The sequence below is a fragment of the Pseudophryne corroboree genome, chromosome 6 (assembly GCF_028390025.1).
Source record: "Pseudophryne corroboree isolate aPseCor3 chromosome 6, aPseCor3.hap2, whole genome shotgun sequence".
In the NCBI taxonomy this organism is placed as follows: domain Eukaryota; kingdom Metazoa; phylum Chordata; class Amphibia; order Anura; family Myobatrachidae; genus Pseudophryne; species Pseudophryne corroboree.
The window spans coordinates 256,183,647-256,200,046 of NC_086449.1; the positions used below are offsets into that span (position 1 = coordinate 256,183,647).

A 16,400-nucleotide genomic window follows, 5' to 3' on the forward strand; every position below is an offset into this window, starting at 1 on the left:
TCTAAGCAAGAGCATATAAGTAAATTGCTGGAGATAGTAGCACAGCTCAGATCCATAGGAGAGGAGCTGAAATGCAGCCACACAGTAGCCATAGTTCTGTGCAGTCTACCAGACACATACAGTGCACGTATAAACGCTTTGGAAACAAGACCTGAAACAGAACTCACACTAGACTTTGTAAAAAACAGGCTTATAGATGAATATCAGCGCAGGAAAGAAATCACACAGGATTGCATGGACAGTGACACAGAAAAATCTCTCAAAGTTACAGATACTAGGGTGCATAACAAAGAAACAAGAGCATGCTTTAGATGCAACAAGATAGGATATTTAAAAAAGGACTGCTCTATATGGAAAGAAGAACAGCAGAAACTATTTTTAAAAGGATCCAAGCAGAAAGCCAAGACTACACTTACAGACATATGCACAAATAAGTGGAATATTACTTTTAAAGCGACAGTAACACATACGAACTTTAGTTGGTACATAGATTCTGGAGCGACAAGTCACATGACAAGCGACAGAGATTTCTTCACCGAAATTGACACAAGTCATAGAGAAGCAATCTGTCTTGCAGATGGTACCAATATCACTGCGGAAGGTAAAGGGCATGGCATGCTCATATGCTCCAGTGCTAATGGAAGTGATAGAACAATACCAATTAAAAACGTATTATATGTTCCCAGATTGGAAGGCGGATTAATATCTGTAAAATGTTTGACGGATAAAGGGCTTACCATTAAATTCAAAGATAAAGTGTGCATCATTCAAAATGGAACAGAAACAGTAGCCACAGCCAAAGCAGAACAACACCTGTATTGTATAGACACTGCAGCACAACAGGTGAGATTAAGCACACACGGACACACAAACTGTATTCACATGTGGCACAGACGACTAGGACACAGGCACCCAGACAGCAATAAGGAACTACAAAATAGAGGCCTAACAAAGGACCTCACAGTATCAGACTGTTCAGAAACCATGAGGTGTAAATGCTGTATAAAAGCCAAAGCCACAAGAATGACAGTTCCAAAACAAAGTGAAAACAGAGCCCAAAGACCTCTAGATCTCATACACAGTGACGTGTGTGGCCCAATGCAAGTACGTACACCAAGCGGTAACAGATATATAGTGACTTTCACTGATGACTACTCCAGATATACAGTTACTTATCTGATCAAAAGCAAGGATGAAGTACTGGACAAATTACATGATTACGTAACAATGGCTAGAATTAAATTTCAAAGAAATCCACTAGTATTTCGTAGCGACAATGAAGGTGAATTCACGGGTCACAAAATAGAACACTTCCTGAGACGACTTGGTAGAGAGCACCACAAGACAGTACCCTACACACCAGAACAGAATGGGGTAGCTGAAAGAAAGAATAGGACTCTGACAGAAATGATTAGATGCATGTTAACAGATTCAGGATTACCTGACAAATACTGGGGTGAAGCCGTAAAGACAGCCACATACTTACAGAACAGATTATTCTCAAGATCAGTGGAGAAAACCCCATATGAATTATGGCATGGCAGAAAACCTAATGTGAAACACATAAGAGTCTTTGGATGTCTTTCCAGCAGAAAGACGCAGTAAACTGCAGAACCGCGCAGTGGAAGGAATCTTTGTAGGATACAGTGAATGTTCCAAAGAATACAGAATTCTGAACCCAAAGACTGATACAATAACCAGAAGCAACAGTGTGACCTTCGTGGAGGAACTAAGAAATAAAGTGATGACTCAAGCAGATCAGGATAAAGAAGACAACGTTGACTCTTGTGACACCATCACAACAGATGCTGACCAAGAGGTTGAAATCAGTCTCAAACCAGATACCAAAGGTATGCAGGAGCACACCACAGATGAAGTAAGGCGCTCAACCAGAAAGAACAAAGGTAAAGCACCAGTGCATCGCTCATATAAAGCTAGCACCATCAGTATACGTGAACCCGCATCATGGGAAGAAGTACCTGACTTACCAGAAAGGGAAGCTGTAAAATGGATAGAAGGAGCAAAAGAAGAAATTAAATTCATGCGTGACAATCAAACATGGGCACTAAAAGAACTGCCAGCAGGAAGAAAAACCGTAGGCAGCAAATGGACCTTCAAAGTCAAATACAACACAGATGGAAAAGTGGAGCGATACAAAGCCAGATTAGTAGCCAAAGGATATTCGCAAAAATATGGAGAAGACTATGATGAGACATTTGCTCCAGTAGTAAAGCACACAACCATAAGGACATTACTTACAGTAGCAGCCGCAAAGGATATGCAAGTGAGAGACTTCGATGTAAAGACAGCGTTCTTAGATGGCGAGATAAAGGAGGATATTTACATGGAACAGCCACCAGGTTTCAAGGACCCTGAAAGACCAGACGAAGTATGCAAGCTCCAGAAGAGTATATATGGTCTGAAACAGGCAGCAAGAGCCTGGAACACAAAATTAAATGAAGTAATCATAAAGGAAGACTTTGTGAGAAGCAAAGCAGATCCCTGCTTATATGTCAAGGAAATAGCTAACAGGTAGATCTACCTGTTAATCTATGTGGACAATCTTGTAGTATGTTTCAAGCAAGAAGGGGATAAAGTGGAAATACTGAAGATTCTGAACAAGGAATTCGAAACAAAAGACCTAGGAAATATAACACACTATTTAGGTATTCAAATAGCGAGAGAATAAAATAGAGACTTTACCTTAAACCAGAGACAAAAGAAACAGGAAGCCATTGAGGAGTTTGGGATGCAAGACGCAAAACCGGCAAGCACTCCCATGGAGACCAACTACATAAAGGAAATTTACAATGAAGGTACACCATTACAAGATAATCACCAGTACAGAAAGGTAATAGGAAAATTGTTGTATGTTACCACTATTACAAGACCCAACATTACCACAGTAGTAGCAATTCTAAGCAGAAAGGTCTCCAAGCCAAGTCAGATGGATTGGAATGCTGTGAAAAGGGTAATATGTTACTTAAAGGGAACCATCAGTTTAGGACTTAGACTTCCAGCAAGCAGAAAGTGTAATCTGATTGGATATGTAGATTGGGCTGGAGACTCTACCGACAGAAAGGCCACAAGTGGTTACCGATTTCTACTTGCTGAAGGACTAATCAGCTGGACAAGTAGGAATCAATCATGCGTAACACTTTCTTCCACAGAAGTAGAGTATGTTGCGGCAGCTCAAGCAAGTCAAGAGCTAAAATGTCTGAGACAATTGTTAGCTGATTTGAAAATCAAGGATGTCTCGCATTAGCACTAACAGAATATGTAAATCCAAGGACCAAGCACATTGATGTGAAGTACCACTTCTTGAAGGATCTACAGGAACAAGGTCTTCTCAACTTGGAATATTGCCCAACAGAAGAAATGACTGCAGACATTCTCACCAAGCCATTGGCTGGAGAAAGACATCACAGACTATCTAGAAAGATGGATCTCGTGGATCAAGTCTCACATATTGAGAAGAGGTGTTGAGAAACAGCATTCAATAGCTTCAGACTTGATGTGTTACACAGGAGGGACAGCAGGTGGAGCTATTGTATATGTGTTATGTTTTTTACAGTCTGTGATGTATGTCTCACACTTGTTTGTTCCTGTTTTCTGAAGGTTACATGAAGGAGAGAGATGGAGCACGCATGATTGCAGCTCATGCACAGATATACTGTTTTGACTATCAGTTTGTATTATGATCCGTTCCAGTTTCAATATATAAACAAGTTATACCACAAAGAGCTTTCCGGTGTGTGCCTACTGATTCAAAGATAGCACAGATGTAATCCTGACTGCGCGGGTAAAGTACTTGTAATGACAACAGTGGCCATAGCCAAAATGGACTTTGCCTGACACAGTCACACTCCATGTGAATGATCAATCCCGTGCTGAGTTGGTTAATACACTAATATGTCATCAACATCTTGTTGTGTGTACAGACGACCATATAACAATATGTTGGCATCAGGGACCTTTGAAAATGTCATGAAAACTAAGCGGGCATATTTAAAAGGGTTCTTCTGAACAGACATATTGTGTGGACGATTGGTAAGTGTGTATGTACAATATTATTGGTGTGCATTGATTCCTACATGAGTAAATTGGTTGGTCGCTCCTCACATCTTTCATGTGTGTACCCCACGGGGGTAATTCCAAGTTGATCGCAGCAGGAAATTTTTTAGCAGTTGGGCAAAACCATGTGCATTGCAGGGGGGGGGGGGGGGGCAGATATAACATTTGCAGAGAGAGTTAGATTTGGGTGGGTTATTTTGTTTCTGTGCAGGGTAAATACTGGCTGCTTTATTTTTACACTGCAATTTAGATTGCAGAATGAACTCACCACACCCAAATCTAACTCTCTCTGCACATGTTATATTTGTCTCCCCTGCAGTGCACATGGTTTTGCCCAACTGCTAACAAAGTTCCTGCTGCGATCAACTCAGAATTACCCCCCACATAAGAAACAAAAGGAGAATAGAGTCTGAAATGTACAGTCCCAGATGGAAGGGCAGAAATTATTTAAATTTTTTTTTTTTTTTAAAGCCACCACCATCGTATAAATAGCACCACAGATGAATTATTGCCACCCAGAGACCATTGAATAATTAGCCCTCACCTCATCAGTTTCCCTTTCAAACTCTTAAAAAAATGCTTTTTCAGAGTTTGATGATTGTCACAGTTTGACAGAGAAAGTGTTCGCCATCATGAGATATACTGGACATTGAAAAAGCCTTTGACAAAGCAGGATGGCCATATATGCATCAAACGTTTGTGGCTATGTTCATGGCTTGACCCTTCTCCAGGCATTTCTTTACATTAACCCTTCAGCCTCCATATTGGTTAGGGCTTTTAACTCTTCCACTTTCAAGAAAGGGTTGTCCACTGTCTCCCCTCATCTTCTCCATCTCAGGTATAAAAGTTGGTCCTGGGGAACACAAAATCTCAATTTACACAAACATTGAGGCTGATTCAGTGTCTCTGTATGCATCAATGGTATAAAATGCAAGGAGGCATCTTGAGTATAAAGATGCTCACTGCCGGCTTCTGTGCTCCACCACTGCGTCCAAGGAGAGGCACGGTGATGGGGGGGGGGGGGGGACACAAAGGGGACACCTGTGCTGTGTCCCGAGGGTCAGGTGGGCCCTGGGGATCAGGTACATAAAATATGGGTCTGCAACAGGAATGCAGTTAATTTGCTGGCACCAGAATCCTGACACCTCGCAATGCCTACAGTCAGAATGCCAGCGCTCAGGGTCTATTCCCACACTCTATGGGTGTCCACGACACCCATAGAGTGGGAATAGAGCCTGTGGACATCGCATCTAGCCACCGAGTCCACAAGGGGAATCTTTGAGCTTACCCCGCTGCCGGCATAATGCCGGCTGGAATGCCTTTGTTGGTATACTGACGGCCGGGAAATCATACTGAACCACTGCAGTACTTATCACTACTTTTTAAACTTAATTTGCCTGCATTCCCACTCACCAATTACCTAAACCAATTAAGATCCTGGCTGCAGTGACCTTTCCCTTATCCTGTCACTTTGTCTGGCTTGGTGGTGATGCTGCGGCGATCCTTCCCACCTTGTCTCCTGCCACCTTTAACGCCACCGCTGAAGAGCATCCCTGAGCCTAGCAGTTGTGTGTGCTCAACCTTCCGCTGGTGCTGGGCACAAGGGAAGTGTGTTCAGCCTTCCATCGCTGCCCACAGCCCCACCGCTGTACTGTCCCTACAGACAATATGGACACCCTTGCAGTGGTGAGTCCATCCAGGTTCCTGGCACCCTCACTACTGTATCTATGTCTGGTCTGCAATCGTATATATGTGTGTGTGTGTGTGTGTGTGTGTGTGTCTGTGTGTAAAATTGCATCCTATGTGTAATATATTTATATATATATATATATTAGTGTGTGTGTGTGTGTGTGTGTGTGTGTCAAGGAGGGGGGGTGGAGATATCAGTGTCCCGGGCCCCAATATTTCTGTTGCCGGCCCTGTCCTAGGATGTAGCATCTGATGTACTGCGTGACCATCAGACATCTGAGATGCACTCGGGTTAGTCAGACACCCTGAGGAAGGACCTTGTGTCAGAAACATGTTGGTGGTGAAGGGGAACTCTCTGATGCTCATGGACTAACCGAATATCATCTGGGTTACAACACCGCTTACTCCTCTCAGTCCATGTGAGAAAGAGAAGTGGTGTCACTTGTCCTGTGCTTTTTTGGAGAGTTTTTATGTGTGTATACATACACTACGTTCTTAAGCTGTTTTTTGTGTGTATCTTGGAAATAAAAGTTTTATCTTTTTGGACTGACCATGATCTATCTGAAAGACTATAATTTGGAATAAAATCTGTTTTTTGAGGATTACAAACAACCTTGATTTATTAATGGAGGAACCCACTGGGAATAGAAAGGCCGCCACCACAAAGATACCTTTTGTGCAATGCTTACACCTGGTCCTGGGTAAGTGTTTTACTTTGAGAGGTGATCCTGCGGGTGGACAGATAACCTTAATTATATCCTTAGAGGTATTTCCTTAAATGTTGAAAAGAAACCTTTATGTGCATATATCTCACTTTTTTGAGGCGAGTGTTTGGATGAAACTGATATCATCAATAGAAATTTGATATAAAGGATATTTTGTAATAATCATTGCCTGTTGCAGAAAGTTCATAGACAATTGGATATTATTGGTTTATTGCAATCACGCCCCACCTTTGTAAAGAAGTGCTTAAGGAAGGGCTCAACCATAAACTATTATGCACCGGGAGTGTCGTCCATCATCTGAATAAAGCCTGGCATAACAGTCCTGCACGTGAGTTAGTAAGGATTAACCCCTTCAAGCTCCAGGGCCAGAGACAGGAGTCATAGATTCGGCTACTCTTCAGACAACTCTACTGGAGTACCCTTCTCGCCCTACCAGAGACAGCTAGTATATCCAGAGGGTGGGTAAGGAACTAGGAGCACCCTGAAATCCGGGGTTAACATTGTTGTACTTCCCTTGAACTTGGATACTAGAGGTATGTCAAGGGCCCCAACAGTGCACTAATATAACATTGAGTACCCGGGTCACTCCAACGTATAGTATGGTGCCATTTTGTTAAAAGTGTTTTTTGTATTGCATACATAGTGGTATGTAAATTTGAGGATTCTGAGGTAGCAATATATTGATGTTCCTGTGAATAAAGATTATCTGTTATTTAAGATATTACTGCTATACTTACCATTATATCACTGATACGGAGATGCAGCCAAGGTGGTGAAGGCAGAGTTGGTGAATCAATGAACCTAGAAGGGAAAAGAGAACAGGTATATGAATAATGCGAGGGTATATAGGTTGTCATTCCCATATACACTCACCCAGGATGAAAGGCTTACCCAAACAGGCCTGAAATAACTTAGTTTGGGTGGAGGCACACTTTATTAATATAGCCATACTGATCCAGGTTAAGAGAGTATAAAAGACCTGATACCGGGTCAGCACCAGCACGGGAGGGCTACATATGGAGGCACTGCTGAGATCCTCCGTGAGCTGAGCTGGTATGGTAGGATAAAAAAAATGACCCCATTTCTCCTATCTAATAAATAGTTTAATATAGGACTAATGACTATGGAGATGTTAACTGGGGAACTAACCCAAGAAAGTGTACAGGAGTAGGAGGGGACCTTTCAGAAGTTGCAGACGAATAAGTATTTTGGAAAGTAGGTACTTTGTATGGAGTTATTAGACCTGTCATAGTGTATACTAGGGATGGAGAGTTGGGGAGACAAATCACGGTACTGATAGATACTGAAATGGAGCTAGATGTCAATTTAATCCCACTCATGGTGGTAGCTAACGAAGACACCGGGAAGAAATGGTCTATTATTGGGCCCGGTATGAGTGATGAAGAGGCGATCAGTGCCCATGTCTTGTCTGTCCCTTCAGGTGTATCTGAGAAAGGGAATACTAGTAACACCAGTAACATTAATACTAAGATAAATGGAGGGCAGTTCGAGACTATGGCAGACAGGGTAGTTTCTCAGAGAGATAGCACTATGAGGGCAGTTATAGAAGGCTATGTATATTCTTGGGCATTGTATCAGTACCCACTGGGGAGGAAACATATGAAGCTTGGAAGGAGGCTGCGGTACAACAGGTCGAAGAATGGCAGTATACCAACAAGATTAAACGACAGCATGTGGTGTAGAGTCTGAGAGGGCCTGCTATGGGGATTGTACAGGTGGCCAGACAAGGAAACCCTAATGCTACACTAGAGACATACCTGAAAGCATTAGACTATGCTTATTGTACATTGGAAGATGTAGGAGATCTCATGTCCAGGCTACACCACCACAGTCATATTGTGTGACAGTGGAAGACACCTCTAAGGAGAGAGATGGCCTGTTTGATGTGTGTTTTATAGGAAGTGAACTCACGCAGGATGAAAGGTCCCACCTGGTTGGAGAATTAAAGTCCAGGGAGCAAGTCTTTTCTACTTGAGAGTGGGACTTGGGAACTGCGAAGAGAGTAGAGCACTGCATAAAGCTCACAGATGACACACTGTTCCGGGAGCGTTCTCGGAGGATCGCTCCAGCAGACTTTGAGGATGTGAGGAAACATTTAAAGGGGCTATTAGAGAACCAAGCAATAATTGAGTCCAAAAGCCCATATGCCTCTCAGACAGTCGTGGCACGGAAAAAAATTGAAATATCTGGATGTATATAGATTATAGGACATTGAATCAACGAACAGTGACTGATCAATACACAGCACCCAGAATCGACGAGGCTCTAGATTGTTTACATGGGAGTGTTCTGTTCTCAGTGCTTGATTTGCGTAATGGGTATTGTCAGATGGTATCCGGACTCCAGGTCTACAACAAAAAGGTCGACACACCTTAGGTCGATGCCAATTGGTCGACACACCTTAGGTTGACATGGACAAAAGGTCGACAGGAACAAGGTCAACATGGAAAAAGGTCGACATGAGTTTTTCACAATTTTTTTCTTTTTTGGAACCTTTTCATACTTAACGATCCACGTGGACTACGATTGGAACGGTAATCTGTGCCGAGCAAAGCGGAGCGGAGCGAAGGCACCATGCCCGAAGCATGGCGAGCGAAGCGGTGCACTAATTGGGGTTCCCGGTCACTCTACAAAGAAAACGACACCAAAAAAACCCAAAAAACCGCATGTCGACCTTTTTTTATGTCGACCTTGTTCCTGTCGACCTTTTGTCCATTTCGACCTTTTGTCCATGTCGACCTAAGGTCTGTCAACCAATTGGTGTTGACCTAAGGTGTGTCGACCTTTTTGTTGTCGACCTGGAGTCCCAGACCCTGTCAGATACCGATGCGTCCCGAAGACCGAGAGAAAACTGTGTTCATATGCCCTATGGGATTCTTTGAGTTTCTTCAAATGCCCCAAGGAGTAAAGGGAGCCCTGGACACATTCCAGTGGGCCATGGAGAAGATCATAGGAGACATGAATTACCACGAGGTGATCGTTTATCTGGATGATATTATCGTATTCTGAGCCAATCTGGCAGAACATAATTACCGTCTCCTCAAGGTTTTAGACAGGCTACTTGAAGGAGGTCTGAAATTATCACCAGACAGGTATCACCTGTGTCAACTGAGTGTCAAGTATCTAGGGCACATTGTTAGTAGGGATGGGATAGCCATGGACCTGGAGAAGGTGAGAGCTGTGAGTAACTGTCCCCGCCCTACTAGATTAAAGGAATTAAGATATTTCCTTGGATTTTGCGGGTACTACCGTGGATTCGTCCTGAACTATTCTGTCATGGCTAAGCCATTAACAGACTTGACGAAGGGATACTCCTCTGTGAACGAGAGGTGGAAATCGAAGACTGTACCAACAAGAACACTCTACAAGCAAACTGTTTGGAGAAAGATGTGTGAAGAAGCATTTCGCCGCTCTGAAGGAAAGTCTGATGAATGCTCCAGTCTTGGCTTATGCTAACCCAGGTCTGCCGTATGTCCTTCATATTTATGCATCTATAAGTGGGCTTGGGGGAGTACTATATCAACACCATTCTGGCAAATTAGGACCAGTATCATTTGCCAGTAGAGGTGTGTCAAGCAGTGAGAAGAGGTACACAGCACACAAGCTAGAGTTTTTGGCACTGAAGTGATGCGTGGTGGACAAGTTCCACGATTACCTGTATGGGGTAAAGATCGAAGTACACACGGATAATTTATCCTTTGACGTATGTGCAGACCACGGCAAGGTTGGATGCAGCAGGCCACCCCTGGTTAGTGGCGCTAGCATTGTATGACTTCTCATTAAAGTATCGACCTCTCAAGTATTCCCTCTCAAGAATCCCAGGACAGCTGACAGCTGAGGGGAAAGAGGATGAAGAGTGAATTGAAATACCTGCCGGGGAGGTTCGAGGAATGTGCCATTTTATGCAGATGGGAAGAGTTACAGGAAGAGAGTCTTTGAGCGCCTTGGGAGCAACAGCTAAAGCATTGCCACTTTCATATTGTTGGCTTAGTCAGATGGAGTTGGAGGGTTTTCCCAGAATGAAGGAGCATCAGCTTAGGCAAGAACAGATGACACCTGAGGTGATGAAAGAAGTTTAGCTTCTGAGGAAGCAGGCGGAAAGCTTGGTGATGCGAAAGGGGGTGTTATACCGATGTTCCAAACTAGAGGATGGCAGGAGGAGATATCAGCTTGTGCTGCCCAGAAATCATCAGATCAGAGTGACGCAAGCTATAAATTACCAGCACGGCCATATGGGATTCAACATGACTCTGAAGTTAGTAAATGACTGGTTTTATTGGCCAGGCAAGAAGGAGGTGGAAAAGTGTTGCCAAAATTGTGGGAAGTGTATCACAAGGAAAAGATTACCTGCAAAGGTGACTCCATTGGTAAACATTAAAAGTATCGGCCCGATGGATCTAGTATGTATGGACTTTCTGACACTAGAGGTGGATACGGGAAAGAAATGCAATATCTTGGTAATCACGGATCATTTTACGCAATATGCCCAAGTGTATATAACACCGAATCAGAAAGCGTCCACTGTTGCCAACACGCTGTCGAGTAAATTCTTTATACGTTATGGGCTTCCAAATAGATTACATTCAGACCAGGGTAGGAATTTTGAGAGCAAGCTAATGAAGGAGTTTTGTGCAATGTGTGGGATCTTGAAGTCCAGAACAACGCCCTATCATCCGCAAGGTGACTCACAGCTGGAAAGATTCAATAGAACCTTACTAAATATGTTGGGAACTCTGAGTCCATTGAATAAACATTTTTGGAGGAAGCATATTGATAGGTTGATACACGCCTATAATTGAACGCAAAACGAGTCCAATGGATATTCACCCGATTATTTAATGTTTGGAAGAGAAGCTAAACTCCCAATAGATGTGAGATGTGAGTATGGGGGTGTCCTCAGGAGAAAGTTCTTCTATGTCGCATGTAAAGTATGTCAAGAAATTACGGGAGAAACTTAAAACTGCGTATGACTTAGCTGAGCAGGCTGCCTGCTTAAGTGAAGAAAGGAACAAGATTCAGTATGACAGGAAAGTACGTGACCAAGTGTTATCCCCTGGAGACAGGGTGTTACTAAGACACTTAGGGATGCCTCAAAAGTTGAAGATAGCCAATAGGTCCCCCTATGTAGTAGTAGAAAAGTTCACAGATTTGCCACTGTACAGGATAATGCCAGAAACGGGACAGGGTGCAACTTTAACATATCAGCGATAGCATTTACTTACCATTGGGCGGAAGGTGAGGCTGGAAGATAGGAACGGATATACTACACCAGAAAAAACTGAGGGGACACCATCTGGAAGGATGAATAGGCATTTGGAACCCAATGATGATGAAACCAATATGGAGGAAGAAGAGGAAGGTCAGGGATGTTATTACAGAGATCAAAACATGTGCCTGCAGGAGGGAGCTGAGAAAGAGGATATTGGGGTCGCTTATGGTGACTCAGGAGATCCCTATATGGATATTAGAGCTTTTGAAGGAGGGGTTATGAATGAAGAAAGTAGTGACGTGCAGGACAGTATTGATAGTTACTCACCCTATGGGGAGAGGATGTGATGGGGGTGATAGATAGGCCTACAAGGCATAGACAACTCCCTTTGATCATCACGGATGAACAGTAAGGGTCTTCACGGATGGCCAAATGTAGTCCTTACCTGGCCCTACTTTCAGTATATCCCAGACGGTTGGAATATGGTGATCTAGTCAAGAGGGGTGGTCTTCAGTATGCCGACTGTCGGTATCCCGGCGCACAGTATACCGGTGCCGGAATCCTGACAGCTGGCATACCGACACTTTTTCTCCCTCGTGGGGGTCCACGACCCCCCTGGATGGAGAACAGAATAGCGCGCGTAGTGTGCCACCGTGCCCGCAGCGTGGCGAGCACAGCGAGCCTGCAAGGGGCTCATTTGTGCTAGCCACGCTGTCAGTATGCCGGCGGTCGGGCTCCCGGCGTCGGTATGCTGGTCGCCGGGAGCCCGGCCACCGGCATACCATACTACACCCAGTCAAAAGAATGGTGTAGATCACCAGGGGAAGAGTGTAACCATGCCTAAAAATGTAAAAGGGGGGAACACTCCCTATAGGCACGGTAAAGGGCATAGGTATTGCATAGTTTATTAAAACAAGGAATATATATAGCAATGTACGCTATAATACAGTACGGGAGGGGAAAGAAGCTACTAGAATGTCCCTGCAGAAGCATTATCTGCATGCCGTAGCCAGGGAGCAGTCATGAGCAGTTGGAGAGGAGGTAATAAAAGAGGCTGCTGGTGCGGCAGTTAGGGAGAGATCCAGGAGCCCTGTGAGGAGTGAGGAGGCCAGAGCTGTGCACATCATTCACTTGTTGGTGAACAGAACAGCAGTGGCAGCAGGCAGTGCAACAGAGGAGTGGCGGAGGACCGGATGATCACTTACCAGTGAAGGAGGTGATTCCCGCTGACATTGGTGAGGGGTTGGAGTCGCTGGCAGCGGGAGTTTGTGTACAGAGGGAGGAGAGCTGTCAGGTCGTTGTCATGGCAGCCCTGCCCTAGGACCTGTGAGGTAAATCACCACATAAAAAGGCTCAGCACTAGTAGCCTGAGGGAAGTGAGCTCAGACACCTCATCAAATCAGCTTAGACATAGGAGGAGTCGGGGGAGTATCACAAACCACCAAGTAACAGGCAGCTCAAGGGGGAGGATTACCTATCAAATGTGAGCACGCCCTATGTAAATGAGTTAGCCTATTAGAGACTGTGAATCACATAGAAAGCCACTGGCTAATGATAGTACCTGGAGGAGAATACTCCTCTAATTCACATTGAGTAGTGTTTCAGTGAGACAAGTGGAATAATATATATATGCTGAAGAATTTTATATATATATATATATATATATATATATATATACTGTTAGATGTTATTTAAGGAGACGCCTTAATGCAACTGAAGTGAAGGAAGTACAAACAGCACCACATATCCCATAGAGACTATGGGGGTCATTCCGAGTTGATCATAGCTGTGCTAAATTTAGCACAGCTACGATCATTCACACTGACATACTGGGGGACGCCCAGCACAGGGCTATTCCGCCCTGCATGTCAGTGCTGCCCCCCCCCCCCGCAGAAGTGCAAAGGCATCGCACAGCAGCGATGCCTTTGCACTTTAAGAGTAGCTCCCGACCAGCGCAGCTTTAGTGTGCTGGCCAGGAGCTACTCGTTGCTCCCCGGCCCGCAGCGGCTGCATATGATGTCACGCAGCCGCCGCGGCCCGCCCCCCCAATGGTCCGGCCACGTCTGCGTTGAACGGTCGCTAGGCAACGACGGCTGGCATGCGCTGGCGCGCTGCAAGAAACTGCAGCGAGCGATCGGGTAGGAATGACCCCCTATAACTCATCCTGAGACAAAGGTACAAAGGGTAAACACACCCATGAACTAATTGCATAGCAACTGGAGGTGTACATATGTTTAACACTAGCATTAAGGTGCTGCTGCAAAGACATTGATCCACTAAGGCAGAGACTTTAACCCTGCCAGGATTAAATGTGATATTATATAGACTGTATGAACTCCACGGATGTGGAAAGGCTGCTTTGTGTATAAAGGATATTTTGTAATAATCATTGCCTGTTGCAGAGTTCATAGACAATTGGATATTATCGGTTTATTGCAATCACGCCCCACCTTTGTAAAGAAGGGCTTAAAAAAGGAAGGTCTCAACCATAAGCTATTATGCACCAGGGGTGTTGTCCATCATCTGAATAAAGCTTGGCATAACAGTCCTGCACGTGAGTTAGTAAGGAATAACCCCTTCAAGCTCCAGGGCCAGAGACAGGAGTCATAGATTCGGCTACTCTTCAGACAACTCTACTGGAGTATCCTTCTCGCCCTACCAGAGACAGCTAGTATATCCAGAGGAATGTTAAAGAACTAGAAGCACCCTGAAATCCGGGGGTTAACATTGTTGTACTTCCCTTGAACTTGGATACTAGAGGTATGTCAAGGGCCCCAACAGTGCACTAATATAACATTGAGTACCCGGGTCACTCCAACATATACTGTAGCATGATGCCATTTTGTTAAAAGTATTTTTTGTATTGCATGCAAAAGTTTTATTGTATAGGCCTGGGTAATAGAGTAGCTGAAGCACTCTATAGTGGTATGTAAATTTGAGGATTCTGAGGTAATGATATATTGATGTTCCTGTGAATAAAGATTACCTGTTATTTAATATATTACTGCTATACTTACCATTATATCACTGATCCGGAGACGCAGCCAAGATGGTGAAGGCAGAATCGATGATTCGATGAACCCAGAAGGGAAAAGAGAACAGGTATATGAATAACGCGGGGGGGTATATAGGTTGTCATTCCCATATACACTCACCCAGGATAAAAGGCTTATCCAAACAGGCCTAAAATAAACAACTTAGTTTGGGTGGAGGCACACTTTATTAATATAGCCAGACCGATCCAGGTTAAGAGAGTATAAAAGACCCGATACCCGGTCAGCACCAGCACGGGAGGGCTACACATGGATGGCTAAGCTAAGCGACACAAGTGTGCGGCACAAACACCTGTCCCATCTAGGAGTGGTACTGCAGTGTCAGACAGCATGGCAGATTTAAAAAAATAGGCTCCAAACAGCACATGATGCAAAGAAAAAAGAGGTGCAATGAGGTAGCTGGATGGCTAAACTAAGTGACACAAGTGTGCGGCACAAACACCTGGCCCATCTAGGAGTGGCACGCAGTGGCTGAATGTCGAAAGTGGCCCGCAATTTTTTGGGCTACCGACAGCATCTCCTGCACGCCCTGTCATTTCTCAAAAAATTCTGCACCACCTCATTAAATGTATGTGCAAAACATGGGACATGCTGGGATTTGCCCAGATAATAATACACGCACAATATTGGTGGCACAGGAGAGCATACCCCTAAACCACACACACACACACACACACACACACACACGCACGCACGCACGCACGCACGCACGCACACACCACATGGTAAAGCCTGTATTATTTGGATAATAATAACCCTTTTATTTGGAGCTATTATAATAATATGCAGCACCGGCGAGCTTACCCCTACACCACACATGGCAAAGCATGTAAAAATAATTTGGATAATAATAACCTTTTTATTTGGAGCTATTATAATAATATGCAGCACAGGCGAGCGTACCCCTACACCATACAGGGCAAACCCTGTAAAAATTATTTGGATGATAATATAAGTATATAACCCTTTTTTTTGGAGTAAATAATATAAAACTCAGGACACCACCGCTGGACTTATGGCAGCACAAGACACCACCATTGGACAGATGCAGCACAAGGCAGCACCACTGGACTGGACTTATACGGCAGTACCCCTGAACTTATACAGCTGCACCACTGGACTGGACTTAAACGGCAGTACCACTGGACTTATATAGCAGTACCACTGGACTTATACGGCAGTACCACTGGACTTATACGGCAGTACCACTGGACTTGACTTATATGGCAGTACCACTGAACTTATACGGCAGTACCCCTGGACTTATATGGCAGCAGCACTGGTCTTATGGCAACACAGGACACCACCACTGCACTGGACTTATACAGCAGCAGCACTGGACTTATGGCAGCACAGGACACCACCACTGGACTGATGCAACACAACACAGCACCACTGCACTGGACTGGACTTATACAGCAGCACTGGACTTATGGCAGCACAGGACACCACCACTGGGCTGATGCAGCACAGCACAGCACCACTGCACTGGACTTATGACAGTACAGTATACACCACTGTGAGTGGACTGATGCAGCACAAGACACCACCACTGGACTGATGCAGCACAAGACACCACCACTGGACTGATGCAGCACAAGACAGCACTGGAATGACACATAAGAGCAG

At 44.4% G+C, this 16,400-nt stretch overlaps 1 protein-coding gene across 1 annotated transcript; it reads left to right on the forward strand.

Annotated features, from left to right (window-relative positions):
- The first annotated feature begins 2,749 nt into the window (after window positions 1-2,749).
- On the forward strand, window positions 2,750-3,265 carry LOC134934538 (uncharacterized). The gene has a single exon (XM_063929961.1). The coding sequence runs from the start codon at window positions 2,750-2,752 to the stop codon at window positions 3,263-3,265; it is 516 nt and encodes a 171-aa protein (XP_063786031.1).
- Window positions 3,266-16,400: the final 13,135 nt, after the last annotated feature.